The following is an 18808-nucleotide window of genomic DNA, read 5'->3' as shown; positions in this document are numbered from 1 at the left end:
TCTAAATTTTATAATATTAATCTAAAAATTATAATAGCTAATTTTTAGCTAGAAAAAATGATACATCTTATATTAGGGTGTGTTTAGTTGTAAAAAGTAAATTAAAGAAATATATTTTTACCTACCAAAAATATTTTTTATTTTTATTTTCTTTCTCAAAATGAAAGAATCATTTCAATAAAATCAACTCCACTTTTCGGCAACTAAATATATCTTTATCTAAAATTTATTACAAATTATGAGAAGAAGATAATAAAATAACAAAATTTTAAATTTTAAATTAATTATCTCTAATTTTTTCATAATTTACTTCTAACAGGAGATGGGAAGAAAAAAAAAGGGGCATTTAATTAGTAGTTGTATCATTAGGTAATTCAAAAATATATGTGTTTACTTTTTCCTTTATTTCGAAAAATCCCAAAGATCACAGTGGAATATATATATATATACTAGAGATTTCCCATAAATATCCACTTGGAATCCTCTTATACACGAGAAGAAAAATGACAGTTACTTGTTATGCGAACAAAGAATTATCCATAAAAGATAAACGACAGTTATTATAGCTTTTAGCTAGTTTGCGTCGTGGATAAGCAACATATACTTTTAACCTAACAATGAGAAAAAGAAAAAGAAAAAAAGACTTCTTTTATTGACCATGTTAACGATGAACCCGAGACCGTTGAACTCCTCCTTTCCTAGAAATTCTCCAACTAACCGCGTTAAAAGAACATATTCCATCTTATCTACACGTAGAACGTGTGGGAGCCAAACGAACTTGCTACTCACTTGCTTTCTAAGTTCATGACGTCTTTCGTAAAACTGCGTACTCGCTTACGATACTCCCAGGTTGTATATATAAATGCATGTATCTAGCTTGTAGAGCTCAGTGGTTGTGTGACCAAGCGTTCTTCGAGCTCAAAACGAAGCAGTCGATCGACAAAAGTAGAGGAGAAAACAAGAATGGAGGACAAAGAAATTGTGAATCTCTTGCTCGCCCTCTCCGGTGGAACCAAAAATATCGGGAAGACAAAACAAAGTAAGAAGAGTGGGGATGGAGTTTTCGAGTGCAAGACATGCCATCGTCGGTTCGGGTCGTTCCAAGCTCTCGGCGGCCACCGCACAAGCCACACTAGGCCGGCCGTGGCCGGACACGGCTTGCTCGGGTTGATAGTGGCGTCCAAGTATAAGAAGACGAGAGTCCACGAGTGCGGCATCTGCGGAAGAGGCTTCTCGACAGGGCAGGCCTTAGGAGGCCACACGCGCCGCCATAGGATGGTGACGGTGGCGTCATTGCTCAGTGGCGGCGCCGACAAGGAGAGGGAGTTTGAGCTGAAGGAGCCTCACTTGCTTCAGTTGTTTGTATAGTTTAGTGCCTCTGCTGCTTGTATAGTTGTATAGAGTTTCAATTCATTTAATTAATTAGTTTACTTCAGTTATATGTGTATATATGACATTTTGTTGGTCATATAAATATCTACATATATATATATATATATATATATATATATATATATATATATATATATATATATATATTCTCGCTTTAGTTAGAGTCTTATGATCTTGAAGTAAATAGATAAAAGCAATTCTAGATCGAAAACAGTCACGATGACTCGATCGATCGTCCTTTTGATAGAATGTTGTATCGATCAGAGGGGAAAGAGTTAAAAGAGAACAGAGATCGCTCGTAAACATAAAGTAGTGATCGACGTGTATGACCATCTTTGGATGCCTAGATAGAACTTTGCTTAGTAGAAAGGTAGATATTAAGGTGAAAGAATCGTTCCAACTCCATCTGGAAGGTGAAGCAAATGGTTTTTGTAGACTATTCAAATTGAGTAAACCAACCATTCAAAGGCAAATGGCATCACTTGGAGTATTAATGTGCTCAGCCTGCCAAGACCGTTCAAACTAAGCGATTGCTGACACAGTCGCCAGTAGGACATTCTAGTGATATAAGGCAAAAACTTTCGCAAACTTCTTAAATTGTCCGTTTTAATCGGTATTCCTGTGAGATATATATCAATTAGTTAAGGGTTAAATATATTTTACTATCATATAATTATCTCTAAAATTATTTTACCTTTTTATACTTTAAAAAATTTCAAACTAGTTCATATATATTTATGATTAAAATGAGATGATTAGTTTTTCTGTTAAATTTAACCGAGTGTAATAACTTTTTGATCATTTATTAGCATTATCTCAGAATTATAATATTTTAGTCATTTTAGCGATGATAAGTTAAGTAAATATATAGTAAAATATATTTAAGACATTAGTAAAAAATTAAATCACAAATAAATATAATCGGATAGATTCAAATTTGTAAATGAATTAGACTATAGATTATACAAATCTAACCAATTTCAAATCAGATTTAATTACATAATATTTTGAATTAAATTTGGAAGCATATGTCTACAAAGGGAGATACTTGATCATAGTAAGATTTTCTTTTTTCATATAAAAGCAAAAAGAATAATACAAATTTGGAACAGAGAGATCACGATATGGCAAATACTTCAATGCACCTTTAAAAATTATAATCTTAATCCAACGGCTATAATAGCCAGTTTTCATACCCGGTGTAATGGTTCCAAAACCACATTATGTAAGAAAAAGAGTATATTAATTAAGAAGATTAATTACGTGTGCCTAATTTTCTAATTTTCTTGTTATACTCTTCAAGATCTTAACCATTAGATCTTCATCAAAGTAATTAATAAACACTTAACTTTACGGTACGGAAGAAGCGCTCTACACGTTTTTTTTCTTCTTTTGTTAAGATTTCTCTCTTAAATATAATTATGCCTTAATTATAGGAGATATCATTTAATATTAAATAATTTAAATTTGATTATTTGGAGATAAACTTCAATTTAAATATAATTCTCTATCTCTATCTATTAAAATTTAATTTAAATCAATCTTAAACTAATGGGAGATATATGTAAATAATAAAAAATAATTAAAAAGTTAAATGTAATTAAATTTTCATCAAGTTAATTATAAAAGACATCAATACCCTTATTTTGATATATATACATTACTCTCAGTTAATGATATATATGTATTTTACTTAATAAAATATTAAGATAATATAATTGTTAAAAAATAATGTGTAAGATTATATATCTATAAAAAATTACCTGCTGAACCGGTAATATCTTTCATTCCTATTATACATCTTAACCGTTAGATCTTCATCAAATTAATTAATAAAAAATTAATTAATAAAAAATTAATTCTATTGCATGGAAGAAATCTTCAGGATATAAGACACGTAGATATTGATAAGAATTAAACTTATTTTATTACGAATAAGAGAGATAGAAATAAAGATGAGAGCTATAAAACTCACAAAATAGAATTCTAATATGGAGATAACTATCGGTTGAAAAACATAATATATTATAAACTCTCATATAATAGAAGTACGTCATACGTCGTAAACGCCGCGGCGAAGCTAGGAAACTACCGAGCTATTTCTTAATCCCGTCCTGTCCCAGACCTCAGTCGGTGACTCCCAAGTCTCGCCGGTGTGAAACGACGACGCCTCCAACCTACCACTCTGGAAATAATCCACACGGGACGTGTTGGACTTATCTTATAATGGCCTACACGTGTTAATTCGTCATTCATCACCTACGCTTACTTCAGCTGCAAGACACACTTGGACACCGGAACGTCGACGTGTCTCATTCACAGAGCCATCTATAAATACGCGTTCCCTTTCCTCTCCCAAGTTTCGGATGGATCGAGCTCAAGGAATGAAGGATGCCAGGGGTGATTTGTTGCTCTCACTCTCATCTCGTACACATGATGAGAGGAAGCAAAGTGAATCCATGGACGGAGGAGGAGTCTTCGAGTGCAAGACGTGCAGCCGTCGGTTCTCGTCGTTCCAGGCGCTCGGCGGCCACCGGACGAGCCACAGCCGAGCGAAAGCCGGCGGCGAAGGGATTGACGTGGCGAAGACGAAGGCGAGTCTTGTGCATGCGTGTTCTATATGTGGGTCGACATTCTCCACGGGCCAAGCTTTGGGAGGTCATATGAGAAGGCACAGAGGCTTGCAGAGGGCTCAATCGGAGGATATGGACTTGAGCTTGAATTTGAATTTGAATTTAAATTTGAGTCGGTCTGGAGATACTTCGGATTGTCGCTTGCTTCAGTTATTTGTGTAGTTGATCTGTTGTGCTTGTAGAGTCTTGCATATTTGTACTTGATTTATTTCACATTTGTTATTGCGATTCTTACCATTTTTTTTGTACAAATTCTTTGATCCTCGGTGAACTTGTTTTAAAAGCAAAATATATGTTTTTACCAAGTTGCCACGCTAATAATTTTATATCTTGGATCTCCAACGGTGCTATTATACAAATAACACTCAAGTAAAAAATTTATCAAATATCAAGGAAACAGAACATATTAAAGAAAGAAACTACGTAGAATTCATTCAGTAGGTAGTCGAAATAAAGCATTGTTTCTAAGGTGAAGAGGAACATCTCGCAGCTTTTTAACATGCAGGTATATAGTTTATTCTCACACACACATTAGACCTTCTATTCTCACCTATTTAACATTGTCTCCTGAGACCTCTGCAAGCAAGATGATAGCAGATAATTCAGACACCAAGATGTGCCATTGCTTATATTCTTTGATCAGCCCTGAGTATGATCGACTAGGTGTTGAATTGCTAAACCTTTTGCTTCCATGAGTGCTGCGGGAGATTTGGCAAGTACCCTTCTTTCTTGTTCCTCGGCTTTCTTGGCATACATCTAGCATGGAGATCTCCGATTTCCTTCGGCAATTCCATTTTAGATCCTCTGTTTGCAGAATAGAGTAAGAAGAAAAGGCTCATGACCCATCTTAGCAAAGCAATGCCCTGAAGCCTATTGCCAGTTGTTTTGATTTGAAAATTTCAAGAGCTCAATTTTGAAACCAAAGAAACAAAGAGATCTAAACTAATAACTTTAATTATGTGGCATGCATCACTTGGGACCACTTGCTGCAAGTGCATGACGCATTAATAAAATTTTCACCCAATTTGCACTCTGATCTCGTGATAGCATTCAATCTTCCTTATATCAGATGATTCAGATTGCAGAGCATATATTTATTATGCACCAAATATTTTAAAACTAGCAATCATTACCAGTGTGGTGAAATATGATTTAGAATAAAATTGTGCCATTTTTAAGATTGTCCTCTAATAAAAGATACCAACGAGTGCTAATAATAAGGACAATTTAAATCTCAATCACAAAGTTTTAAATTTTTGAATAAGCGAAACAGAGTAAAGCAAGATTTACCTATCCGCATCGTAGGATGATGAGCGTTTTAAGATTGGGAACTCGGCAACGCCATCGCCGTCCGTTCTCTTGATCTCGATCAAGCTCCCACTAAAGTATTCTTTCTCCTCCAAGACTACCTTACCGCGAAAACTAGGGCAATCTCCCGATTTGTCCACCACCTCATTGCTCCCCAGCGCCGCCGCGGCCGATCCTCGTGGCAGCCTTGCCCTATGCTGCGCCACCACCGACAGCCCGTGGTCCTTCACCGAGATTGACCCGCACGAGATCAGCTGCATCAGGACGGTTGAGGCCTTAACCCTCCCGCTCGAGCAGCCCCCTACCGTCCGATCCTGATCGCCCCCGCCTAGTGCGGCGATCCGGCCGTCGGATTTGATCAGCGCCTCGATTGCCTCGGGACTGGACGAAGAAGGCGGCGGCGAGATCTCGTCTCTTCCGAGCTCCGTCGCCGAGTTCTCCACCTCCTCCTCTTTGGCGGCGACTCCTCGCCTTCGATGGCGCTTCTCGTCGGTCTGCGTAGAGGCGTCAGTAGCTCTGATATCGAGAGGGGTCCACGCCGATTTGGGGACACTTGGGGCTATCTCGGAGGTTACGGATTCCTGTGAGCAAGACCCGGATCCGAGACGTAGGAGCTCCGTCCCCTTGAGCACATACTCATGGCCGAGGATTGGATGGATGAAGTCGTCCTCGGAGAGGTCGTGCCACACGAATCCGTTCTTGTAGCTCCTGAAATTTCCCAAAAGATGTTTCCTTTAACCTTAGAACCCTAAAATATGTGGCAACTTGACGAGAAATAGGCCGATATTTCTATAAGGAGGAACTCACCGCTTAGAAGACCAGGAGTACATGGAAGCCATGCCTTTGCCTCTGAGCTCATTGAGACGGGCGATCACATCTAGGGTTTTGGGTGTTCGACATCAGATCCGCAACGAAATGAAGAAAAGGTGGGATCTTTTAGCTTCGATTCTTACCTCTGAGATAGAGCCCACAAGTGGAGGAGAGAGACACTTCCATGAAGTGGGGGTGCTCAAGGTGGCCATTTCTTGCGAGGTAGTAGACGACCGCTGCTTTCTTCTCCGAAGCCTTCGGTTTCGGCTCCGCCCATACTTTCCTTCTCTCGGGGCTCGCATCCCTCTCTTTCCACTGCTTCACAAGCTCTGCTCTTCCTCTAGAAGCAACTGCCATCTTAAGAAACACCACAAAAGAGGGAAATGGAATTCAAGAAGAGATAGGAAGAAGTAGACAAGGATATGGAGAAATATTGCAACCTAGGGTGGCGGCATTCAAGTGGGCATGCCCACATTTGAATAGAATCACTCTGGGTGAATCAGTAAAAGGTAACAAAAGAATGGAGATGGATCATTCGTCATGGCCTCCCAAGTCAACCATGGGAGGGGCCAGGGAGGGAACACTTGCTACTACTAATGATGGTGGGGTACCCAAAATTGAAGCTTTCTCTTTCCCCTATAAACAAAGCAATGGATTGATTCAAAGGAAGATGCCGCCACGAATTGGACCCAACGCAGCACTCCATAGTCTCTGTACTCGAGTGTTGACTAAAAGAGAGCATCTACTGGAAAAGTGTTGGTTTTTACCTGAATTGCATAGATATTCTACTTTGGGCTTGGGAGTTCGTGACAGTGACAGCTGCAATGGAGGTATGCTGGTGTCTTATTCCGAGAAGCCATGTAAAGAAATCCATGTGCTTTTGGGCATTGCCTCTGTTTGCTTGCATGGAGAGAAGGGAGGAAGAAGAAGACCCAATTGGTCAATACATGACCACCACGTGAGAAGGGTCAGCAGTTCAAAGGAAGTGTTCACCAACTACTATTTGCTCTTCTCCCCGAGTAATTTATTGGACAAAAGATTAGGAGAAGAAAAAAAAAAAAAGGAGAGTACCAATTCTTTTTCATTTTGCCATATTCATCTTCTAATTGATGTGGCCAAGTTAACTTAAATACGATAATTATAAAAATCTCTCTCAGTAATTTTCTCCGTCACATTTCAGATGACTGAAACTTAAATCACCAGATGCAGGTTCTTAACCTTGATATAGAATGATGGACTAAGTTAACCAATAAAGTATGACTCTACTGAGGGATTCACATAACGAACTAATTTTAGACCAACCTAAATCGAACTTAAAACTTTGATACTAAGTTCCTGTTTGGATATATATATATATATATATATATCCCATAACACTGTAGTATTCCATTATTTAAAAAATTAAGTTGCAATTTTTTATATTTTATATTTAACACCCATATCTTCCAAATAACCCCCATCCTAATTTCTCCTTCCCTCACTACTCTGTCTCTCGCTCTCTCTCTCACCACGGGCTCGTTTTTATCCTTGGCTTCAGGGCCTATCCCTCGGCGTGGTCAATGCTCTATATATACTATCTTACACTTGTTCACTTATTCGGACGGTTCACCAGGGCCGCTTTCCTCTTCCCATTTCTCGTCACTCGCAGAGTCCGGACCCCACCGGAGGGGGAGGAAGTCGACGGAACATCTCAGCCATTGGCCGGATTTCGTCCCCATGCATCCGATTTCCAATTCTTGTTCACCCAAGATGACAATGCTGTGTCAAAACATGGCCACGTACATGAGGAGGAGTCAGCAGTACTGCTACAAAGAAAAGTGTTCATCCACTGATGTTTGCTCTTTTTCCCCAATAATGTCATTGGACAAAGCTTACAGGAAGGAGAAAAAAGAAGAAAAAAAGGAGAGATTTGGGAAGAAGAAGAAGTAGGAGATTGCGAGTTGTATTAGAAGAAGATGTTTTCTAGTACTACAATCGCTGTAGCCATTGCAGCCACTGGTTTTATGGGGTAGTTGCAGTTTAAATCAGCTTCAGATTAGAATGAGTTATTTCCTATCGTATATGTATTTTTTAAGAACAATTACACTTTTTATTGTTATCCACGTAGAACTCCTAAACTAAAAAAATAAAATCTATCTACCACAGAATTTGTGAAAGAGAGCATACGTGGTAAAAATTAATTTTATGGGATAAATCAATTACATGCAGATATTAAGGGTGCCCATCAATAACTAAATAACTCTACGAATAGAAAGGGAAAGTTAATATTAAATATTTATTTTTAATAAATATTAATTATTAAATCTCGTGTCACATGCCGGTACGTCGCCGGCACAGCAAGTGCCGATCGACACAGCCATCCTTGATTAAAACTAATCACGTTCAATTCAAAATAATAAATTAAAACCAAAAGTAATATAAATAATAAAATAAAGTAATATAAAAATGCATAATATAAACGGATAATAAAACCTGTAATAAACAAAAAGTTTAAATAAAAAAATAAAATTTTTTAAGTAATTAAGATTGTTAATTTGTTATACAAATCTAGATATCTAAATTATTATTTCCAATACAAAAGTAACATACTAATAAGACACTCTCTCTCCGGTCATTACTCTGAGATATCATGATATACTGAGAACTATCAAGATAATCGAGCTGGCTCGAGCTCAGCTTGAGTTTGACTTGTTAACAAAATGATGCTAAATACTATATAACATGCTATTCCTCCTAACAAGCCCTAAGGCCCCAACCCATGAAGACCACTGATTTGGACAATTGGACCTTCCAACGTATGCAAAGAGAGGAAGTGGAAGCGGAATAGTGTCGCATTGCGACTGGTGGCATCTTATCCTACTCGATGCCAATGAGCCCACCTTTTATGTCACTCTAATTAGCATAAGCAATAAGAGTTTTATTGTTTCGGTTAGACCTAAATTCACTTTACCTCCTCTAAATTTATTTGTGTCATCTACCCTCTTATAGTTATATCTAAACTAAATTATTACTTATTTATATTATATTTTACAAAATTATAAGTTTAATTTTAAAATACTTATTAGATATAAAGTTATAGAGCACTAAATAAAATTTTCAAAGCATCTAATATAATGCTGGCAAATATTATCAGTGGCAGAGTCAACTGCTAAGACGCAAGGCATGCTCCATTAATAATATTGATTAGCATCGTAGAGTCGAACTCAAAGCAAATATTTTAAGTAGTTTTTGTCCATTAGAAAAAGGAAGGCTTCACACACGGTCATCGCCTCGACTATAAAAATTTAGTTGTAATTGCTATAGTAGAACCCTGCACAAATGAGAGCATCATTAGGTCATTGAACCACAAATCTAGCTTCCCAATCTCAAAATGATCCATAGAGGAAGTATCCACGAAAATAAGATTTCAACAAATGAGAAGATTGGTTATGGCTGAATTAGTTAGTCCACCATTAATATTATCGAAATATTCATTTGTAAGCACAATAGCACGAATTGGCACCTTATCAATTTCTTATCTTATTTTGAAAGCAAGTATTATTCATATATTTCTATATCTGTCAAAATAATTGACTTACTTATTTTAAAAATTAGGTTTAACCATAGTAGCCACACTACAACAGAAAAATAAGTGGGATATAGTGTTTGTTTGAAACGCCACTTTTATATAAAAAAACCCTTCTTGTTAGAATATAAAATATAAAAATTATTGTTCTCTAACAACTTAAAATTTTAGAGTAGTCGATGAATTAACATAGTATCATATATTCTATCATACCTATTTTTACTTGAAAATATAAAATTTTATCTACTTAATATTAAATTCACTTCTTGTATTTCAGTGAGAGTGGTGTTAAAATATAAAATATAAAAATTACCGTTCTAATTAGCCTTTGCACCAAATTCGACCCTCAGCTTTTGCTTTTCTTACTAACAAACATCCTAAGCTAGACTATTATAAGTTTCAACGCTATCAAAAGAGAATATTTTAATTCGTTCCTTTCTTCAAACAAGTGCATATATAAATATATATGCCCCAAATTAAATATTATCGTGTTGACCAAGCTTTAATGGTACCAAACCAAAGTTGCTCGTATTGGTAAACTCCCTTCTCCTATTCATCTCATTGCCACCTCCATATCTCCAATATATTCCATATCAAATAACTATAAACTTGATTGAGCTGAGGGTGTTGATGTCATTGAGATCTCAAACTTTTGGGGGAAACTTCTAATAATCTAATGATCCTTTCTGACCCAATGATAACTCACAGAGTTTTTTTTTCCCATCCTGTCTCCAAAATCATGAATAGCCTAACTCTAATTCAATTAATCTTTATAGACTGGGTTTGAATTTTAGTGACCTTGAAACGACTCAATAATTTATTATTATTTTTTTGGTCACCCATAGTTATATTAGCTAACATGGATCCCATCACTTAGCTTAAAAGTTCCCACCCCAGAAAAAAGAAAAAAAAAAAAAAGGAAAAAAGAAAAGAGAAAAGGTTCCATTCTCATTCCGATTCCTATTTGCTGCAGCTGCTGCTTGTGCTTCTCTCAGGCCATTTCAAAATCCAACACCCATGAATGAATAGAAATCCTGCATGCAATTATTACTAGCTATTACACCATTCCCTCTCGAACTAGAGAAGCCTTGCATGCATCCCATCTACTCTACCCACTGATCTCGTCTTTTTCGAGGCACGGAATCGAGGAAGGAGACTTCTGGGTCTTGTTCTTTGGTAGCAAGGTGGTGCCTTTTTGGTCGGGTGGTTGTGTGGCGGTGGTGGTGGTGGTGGTGGTGGAGTCGAGGTTATGGGACCCATAAGAGGGTTCAAGAAGAGGAAGAGGGCGGAGAGGAAGGCCGAGCGGGGCGGCGGCGGCGGCGGCGCCGCATCGGTGGGGACGGGGACGGAAAGTGGTGATTGGTGGGATCGCTTCTCGCGGAGGATTGCAGGTTTCTTCTCTTTCTTTTTCTCTTTCTTAATGGTTGCTGGAAGCTGTGGTCTTGAATTGGAAATCTTTCGGAATCTGTTGGTCAGATAGCAAGCTTGCAATTTGATATATCTGTGAGTTAATTCTTGCCATCTAGGGATGTGACATGGCAGTGCAAATTTGTTCATATCAAGAGATGTTTCCTGTTGTCATGATTTCGATTGCGCATGGTGTGAGTTCGTGTTCATGAACTGGTAATGGTTTTCCCTTTGCACTACTTGAGCATGAAGCGGGATGTGATTCGATTTGTTTGATTGATCGAAGTGGATAGGTGTTTAGGGTAAGAAATTCCTGCTGAAATTAGAAAATGCAAATGCTTGCTATTAGTTCAATTTGTTTGTTTCACAGATGCAATGTCAAGTTCAGAGGTTATCAGAAGTAACCTAGTGGAGAAACAATCTTGACTTGTTTGAATTGGAAATGGAAAAGATTAAATAAGACACATTACATGAATTCAAGTAATACTAGTGCTGTCATTAGTCTCACATATAGGATATAATAGCTAGAAGATGTAGTCAATCCTTTTTTCTGATAACTAGAAATGCCATTGCGCCATTATCATCTTTTCATATTGTTCCCTGCATTCTTTTTTATGCCATATATGTGTACGTATCGGGTTCCTATTGCTGTCTTCAATTTTTCCTACCTTCGTATTGTTCAGCACATTATTCCCGGTTTTTCTTAAGTTCTTAGCAACTGTGTAGTTACTGGTTTTCCTTCACTTATCTCTTGTTATACCTATCTCACAAACATGCTTTCCTTTATGATACCATGACCCTTTTGTATATCATAAAAGTACTTTCGTGAGCACAACATGACGTGGTAACAATTAGTGATATGTAAGGATTCAACACTTGCATACATTACCGCACCTGAGTATAGTGTTAGATGCAAAGAAATGTTTATCCAATTCTGCAAATTTAGGCAGTCATATTGAAAGTCTGAAATTGATGGGGGCTGGAGCTTTTCTCCTGATTGACCCTCATCATTCAAGCCTCTACCTATCAAAAGTGGAGTTAGCATAAATCAAACAAAGCATGTCTCTAGCATAAGATTCGATCATCTTATCTCCGTGACCAAGTCAATCCTTCGGATATTGGTGCCTAATTCCGGAGCAAGGAACATCAGGCAAGAAAACATAAGAGTTGAGTGTTTGCTTGCAGGAGGACCTATTTGCTAGCTGTAATATAAATCAAGCAGTATGAAGCAGCAATCATTAGTTCCAGAAAGAGATGGTACTGGAACATGATAAATTTGACGCGGGGAGCCTTCCTAATATTCTAGACACTTTTAAGCCAAATGGCTGAAAGAAATGCAAGATCAACAATTTACATGAGATAGAACCATGCCTTTCAGTGTGTACAAAGGTAGTAAGCTTCTGGTTTATTGGCTTAATTGCGTCCAAGAAATCCACAAATGACATAAGCTTCTACCAAATAGTGTGAGCCCATTGCAACAAAGAAATTTTTGTCAGTTAACATTAAGAGATGGCTGGTATAAAGAACATATGCTTGCTGACTAGATTAAAGAAAGTTTTTCTTTGTAATAATTTACTATTGGTTTCCAGTGCATGCTGCAAATCTGTAAGTTAATGCATTTTTATATGAATGACAGAAGGCTTTTGTTAGTACTTTCATCATCAAAATATAATTATCAATCGGCATGTGTTGATCCATTCAACAGGTTCAATATTCTTATTTATCAAATTGTTATTCACACATAGAACTAACTTATAATTTTTGATGAATTTTGCTTAGGATTGGAGCCTAATTAAATATCTGGGAATAGATTTTAGAAGATCTATGTTAGACAAATTGTGTTCAAATCCTACAGTGGTTAAAATTGAATGAACTTTGCTGTTACCTATTTATTAGACATACAACCAGTGGCATGTAGATATTGGCTACGATTACATACAATTTATTTATTGGAGAATGATTTGTGCATGAGAAGTCAATCTAGTTATGTAAACCGGAAGTAAATCTAAGGTGCTGGTACCTTACCACCTGCATATCATCTCTCATTAATCTAAGGTTCACTGTCCTATTGTGGTTGATCGACACTTTGCTTTTCTTGATTCCTTCCAGCCAGTGGCATCACGTGCATTGCACCTTGTTTTGGGTTTTTATTCATTTGATATGCCAGAGTAGACTCTTTTGGAAATAAAAGAAATGCACTTTTTACGCTAGATATTGATCCTATCATGTTTTGGCACCTTCACAAGAGCTTGCCAGCATTACAGTGTCTATGGTTTCTTTGTCATACTTTCTTTCTCACCAACAGGACCTGCATTGGTAAATTTTCTCTTGTATCTGTGTCATAGTAAGCTTAATATGCAGCTTCCTAAAATATGTGTGATGCTTTCAGATGTTACAAGGATTAATATAAGTCTTTCGCTTCATGCCTGCTCAGGACCCTTATCTTTGACAAAGGACCTGCACAGATTCGAGTCCGTGTTCAAGATCTCAAGAAAGACATTCAACTACATATGTTCATTGGTAAAAGAGGACTTGATGGCAAAGACATCACATTTTACTTTCAGTGATGGAAAGGTCCTAACTTTAGATGATCAAGTAGCTATTGCTCTGAGAAGGTTGAGCTCTGGCGAGTCGCTACTGAATATAGGGTTATCTTTTGGCGTGAACCACTCTACTGTATCACAAGTGACTTGGCGATTCGTAGAGGCTATGGAGGAGAGCGGCATTCACCACCTTATGTGGCCTACATCCGAAGAGATGGAGATGATCAAGTCCAAATTTCAGAAGATCCAGGGTCTGCCGAACTGTTGTGGTGCCATAGACACGACACACATCATGATGTGCCTGCCTTTAGCAGAGCCTAACAGTAAAGTGTGGCTCGACAGTGAGAAGAATCACAGCATGGTCTTGCAAGTTATCGTCGACCCTGAGATGAGATTCAGAGACATAGTGACTGGCTGGCCTGGGAGTATGAGTGAGTTGCTTGTTTTGCACAGTTCTGGCTTTTTAGAACTATGCGAAAATGGTAGGAGGCTGAATGGCAAAAGGACACATCTTTCAGATGGCTCAGAAGTTAGAGAGTACATAGTTGGAGATGCAGGGTATCCCCTCCTTTCTTGGCTTCTTACTCCCTACCAAGGGAAGGATCTTTCTGAATCCAAAGTAGAATTCAATAAGCGACACTCCGCGACAAGCATGGTGGCGCAGAGGGCTCTTGCAAGATTTAAGAATATGTGGAGGATCATTCAAGGGGAGATGTGGAGGCCTGATAAGCACAGATTGCCGCGGATAATTCTCGTCTGCTGCTTGCTGCACAACATAATCATAGACATGGAAGATGAAATGAATGGTGAGATGCAGTTGTCACACAATCATGACGCAAGATACAAGCAGCAGTTCTGCAGTGTGGCAGAGAATAACGGAATCGTACTAAGAGATGAGTTGTCTCAGTATTTTACTGGTAGATTACCAACCTGAATCAAGTAATTAACGGCTTCTTTTGTTTCCATCGCTTACACGGAACATTTGTTTCAAGAGACGAGCTGAAATTTAATGCTAAATTTGACCAATTCAGAGCCCGATTTCTTTATTTCTTGCACCAGATCTTCCTCCCGTTCCCGTCGGACATGAATAACCTCATTTAACCTACTTGGTAAGCCATCTAGATGCAACCAAATCATACAAATTACATTCAGGGTGTATATTAACTGTATCTTCATGTTGTCCTGGCTGATCCTAATTTTGTGTTCCACTTGTACATTCCGGGGATATTCTCAGTAGTCATAGCTTTTGGCCATAATTTCATAACATCATCGTACACCAATCAAATATTTTTTTGGAAAAAGGAACTTAGATGAATATTTGTATCAAATATGCCATGGCAGCTGTTCCAGAGAATCCAAATTTAACTGGGCCTTAATCCCAACTTCTCTCGGGATTAATAAAAAGTATTCTGGAGAATTCAAAGGGAACCATATACATAGAATTTTTTTTACAGAATATCTGGCAAAACTGTAAACTGAGGTCGAGGAATGTCTTCTACTACTCAGGGATGCTCATCTAATCACTTGGCCCACACAAGCATGTCGCCACTTCATTTAAGGAGAGACCTCGCCAAGTGTTCTCGTGCTGTGGCTAGAGCTTGAGATATAGTCTGCAGATAGAAAAACATTCAGGTAATGATACTTGTATTACATACTTACCTAATTCGGTCAGTATTAACATCATTTAGTGAAACAAAAGATCATGGTACCTGCTCAGAAAAGGAAGTAGCTCCATCAAGTCCATGGGTCGCAGCCTTTTCAGCTATTATACTAGCTTCTGTTTCCAAAACGATCCTGTAAGGCCACACGAGCATATTAAGTACTAGTTGATCAGCATCAAGTCTCCCACTCTGCGCCACAATTTTTCTATAGCAACACAACCTTAGAATAAAGTTGTTAACAAGCTTGGCAGATAACTCATTTCATTAGAATATAAAGTGAAATATGCCAAGACTAAAAAATAGTTAAACATGACTCTTTTTCTAATTTCAGTAGTCCATTTGTCCCTCAGTTCACTTACAATGTCTCTTGATAATAGAAACTTTTGTCAATCCCTCTTCAGCCTAAATTAGCATCTGACAGTCTTTCAGAAATTCTAAATCTTTGCATGTCATTGTCACCCTTAACATATGTAGATATTGTAGATGACAAGATGCTTTCAGCATATGTGATTGTACAAACAATGAAAATGACGACAACAATCCTACAAAGAGCATAGGACAATACCCTCTATCAACAATTTCATCAAGGCATAGAAATATCACGTCCAGGTTTTCAAATGCTGTCCTTTTGTCCACATTGTTTCTGGAACCAACAGAATCAGTTCAGGCATAAATAAGTAATAAATACACAACAAAACCAGAAAACATACACTGAGAAACCACAATGAAAAAAGAGGATATAGAGGAGAAAACTGATAAGACCTAAGAAGAAGGGCAACAGCATCAAGGAGTCCCTGAAGAACTGTTGCTAGAATGAGCTCATTCTCCTCATCTCCTCCAGTAACAAAAAAATGTAGATCCTGAATGAACTTGTAGACGATAATATAGCCATCAAACATTACTATCTCCACTGTACATGAGGAAACAAGAAGCAATTACTAAAAGAGGAAGCTGAACCTGCCTCGGACAAATCAGTTCTTACTTCTTAGTGATCATAAGAATAAAGTAGGTGAAAGCAAAGTTCAGATTGACTTTATCAGCTCAATTCAGTCTTCTAATCAACATGATTCCATAATTACATGCACTAGTTTAATCAACATATGTCAAATATAGGATAGTTACTATGAGATATTCAACAATTATATGGAAATCATTTGCCCAGTCATAAAGAAGACATGTCATCTCCTTTGGCTTTTCTCAGATCAGAGTACCACAATCCTACTTACCCGCCAAATATATTGACCACTAGCTGACGTTTTTCACTGATGTTGAAAAGGTATCCAGAAAATGGCTATGGAATATTCCAGAGTGGTCACCCACCACATGGACCTCATGTGCTCATACTTATTAGGATTAATCTCTTCAAGAAACTATTGTCTAGATGTCTGATATTTAGCAGTTCAACTAACATAAGTATTACACTACTATGACAAAACGTATTATGTTACTAGACACACGAGCAGAAAGATGATGCAACCAAAAGAAAATACGTAAATGAAATTAGTTGGATAGTTGTATGGAGGTAAATCAATATTCTTCCTCCTATAACATGCTAATAGACAAGAAAAATGCTTTATCCAGTCAATGAAATATGCAAGCTCTTACATATATGTCCATTCCTCTTAAGATGATGAGGATACAAGTGCAAGCATGCATGCATTCATATGAATATGCAGGTCACCTTCCATTCGGCCATTTGTTTTCTCAGTCTTGGTAAAAACTGACTTCTCAAAAGCTAGTTTGGCAGAAAATGATGGCCAATCATCTGTGTAGTATTTAACAGCTACACGCTTTCCTTCTGAGTCAAGGATAAGAATGTTTTTAACTAAAGGGCAAGATTCCTGCATGTAAAAACAAGAGTCATGGCATATTTTTAAGTAAAAATATGCAGAACATGTAATTTAGATATGGAAAGAAAACTTCTCCCAGAAGTTTATTTACATGAGTGAGGCATACTGATGTCCCAAATAATTATCCATATTTTTATAAAAATCATTTTCCACCTCTCTCAGATGCCTATGCATAAATCTATATGCAATAGTTGGAAACCGAGACAGTCTTTATTAATCACATAATATTCTTTATTCTTGCTAAAACATCTCTGGTGCAGCTCATTCATCATAGCATACTAAAATTCTGAAGCTAATGAAACACAGTAAAAAAAATTAGCACGTACGAGTCTCAAGTTTCAACCAGAGATGGAATCTCCAAGGAAAATAGGAGTTCTACAAGCTAAACTAGAAACGCAAAGACAGATCCAAAGGAGAAATTACGCAGGAAGTGACATTTCAATGGTCAAACCACTAGAATTCATGTAGACTGTGATATTAACGTAGGCGGTTAGAGTGTCTTTATCTTTATAAACCCAGTTATGCAGCATATCTGTCATAGTTTAGACTCATGTAACCCAAGAGAACCAAATTTTGTGGTACTATAGTGTTATGCTTGTGAGTTGTCTACGAGGGCCAGCTTAAATTCGTTTCAGTTCATTTGGACCTTCTGCTTGATTCCATATTGTCATTGTCGGCATATCATACCATGCACATCATACTATTCGGGTGCACGTCAGCTAAAAGAACCTTCTCAAGATCAGGAGAATTAAACATCAAATAATAAATAAACGGCTAATGACATAAAATCATGTGTAGTTATTACTCTCTCCCACAACATAAGCATAACATGGCACATGTCATAATTAACCCCGCAAAATGTGACCCAATGCATCAAATAATGACAACACCACTCTTAATTACGCAGAAACATCTCTTAACCAGCTTGATTTTAAATTAAAACATCACTTAGGAGACTAAGACCCAACTAGCATTCTACCATCAAATAGGGAAATTATGCTCACACAGTTCCCAGAAAGGATCATATCTTGCTATCAACAACCAAATCTCTCTTGTCCTGCAAGTAATTCCTAACACGATACCACTCATCCTGTGAACCAGTGGCTATGTTTGAGAATTAGATTTTTACAACAAAGAATTAAATATCCTTAGCAGTTCTTGCATACAATTTGATCACTTTTCCTAGGGTTATTCTATAGGGTAACAACAATAAACACAAATACTCGGAATTGGAATTACCATTCGAAGATAACAAGCACGATTTCCCGAGCAGACAAGCAAGTTGGAGAGAGAGAGAGAGAGAGAGTAAAGCGAGGAACTCTAAAACGATGAAACCGAAACGAAATTGAAATAGGAGAAAAGAAGGCGTGATAGTAAAGAAAGAAAACGGAGCACCGCTAACCCGGAATCAGGATACGATCCGAGTCCGTTTAAAAGGTTTGGATCTTAGAGGCTGCACTAATGGGACAACCCGAATCCGACCCGGCTTCCTTCATGACCGGCATGTAGTGATGTACATCACGTCGGGTTCGGGTTCGGGTCAGGTTTCGGATGATGTACCCGATAGAGCTTACACTCCTTATCCGAAATAAGTTTTTTTTTTTTCCAAAATTATTTTATCACGTAAGTTGCAAGCAAA

At 37.6% G+C, this 18808-nt stretch overlaps 2 protein-coding genes across 5 annotated transcripts; both read right to left on the bottom strand.

Moving 5' to 3' along the window:
* Positions 1–4431: 4431 nt before the first annotated feature.
* On the bottom strand, positions 4432–7024 carry LOC140799380 (protein SOSEKI 5-like). Of its 3 annotated transcripts, none has more exons than XM_073153697.1 (5): positions 6911–7024; positions 6287–6500; positions 6141–6210; positions 5316–6041; positions 4432–4829 (listed from the first exon to the last, which is right to left on the bottom strand). In XM_073153697.1, exons 2-5 carry the CDS (start codon positions 6498–6500, stop codon positions 4700–4702), a joined length of 1140 nt encoding a protein of 379 aa, XP_073009798.1. In that variant the 5' UTR covers positions 6911–7024; the 3' UTR covers positions 4432–4699. The 3 variants fall into 3 exon arrangements, with proteins under 3 accessions (XP_073009798.1, XP_073009797.1, XP_073009796.1); XM_073153696.1 differs by lacking the exon at positions 6911–7024 and adding an exon at positions 6584–6758; XM_073153695.1 differs by lacking the exon at positions 6911–7024 and having other exon boundaries at positions 6287–6758.
* A 7994-nt stretch (positions 7025–15018) lies between these two features.
* On the bottom strand, positions 15019–18536 carry LOC140799402 (coatomer subunit zeta-1-like). 2 transcript variants are annotated; one of them, XM_073153733.1, is made up of 6 exons: positions 18409–18536; positions 17001–17160; positions 16082–16229; positions 15885–15962; positions 15368–15524; positions 15019–15268 (listed from the first exon to the last, which is right to left on the bottom strand). In XM_073153733.1, the coding sequence occupies exons 1-6, from the start codon at positions 18409–18411 to the stop codon at positions 15209–15211; spliced, it is 606 nt and encodes a 201-aa protein (XP_073009834.1). In that variant the 5' UTR covers positions 18412–18536; the 3' UTR covers positions 15019–15208. The 2 variants fall into 2 exon arrangements, with proteins under 2 accessions (XP_073009834.1, XP_073009835.1); XM_073153734.1 differs by having other exon boundaries at positions 15368–15452.
* Positions 18537–18808: the final 272 nt, after the last annotated feature.

Source organism: Typha latifolia, chromosome 12 (assembly GCF_019914945.1).
Source record: "Typha latifolia isolate L0001 chromosome 12, TyphaL0001v2, whole genome shotgun sequence".
Lineage (NCBI taxonomy): Eukaryota > Viridiplantae > Streptophyta > Magnoliopsida > Poales > Typhaceae > Typha > Typha latifolia.
Note: the sequence above shows the minus strand (reverse complement) of the source record. Positions and strands in the feature narration are given on the sequence as shown.

Coding starts and splice junctions, on each gene's coding strand:
- LOC140799380 (XM_073153697.1), bottom strand. CDS start 6,500: ATGGCAGTTGCTTCTAGAGGAAGAGCAGAGCTTGTGAAGCAGTGGAAA. Junction 6,211..6,286: donor TTGTGGGCTCTATCTCAGAG/GTAAGAATCGAA, acceptor CCAAAACCCTAG/ATGTGATCGCCCGTCTCAAT. Junction 4,830..5,315: donor TCATCCTACGATGCGGATAG/GTAAATCTTGCT, acceptor TTCTGCAAACAG/AGGATCTAAAATGGAATTGC.
- LOC140799402 (XM_073153733.1), bottom strand. Junction 15,525..15,884: donor GATGAAATTGTTGATAGAGG/GTATTGTCCTAT, acceptor GTGTTGCTATAG/AAAAATTGTGGCGCAGAGTG. Junction 15,269..15,367: donor CTACTTCCTTTTCTGAGCAG/GTACCATGATCT, acceptor TTCTATCTGCAG/ACTATATCTCAAGCTCTAGC.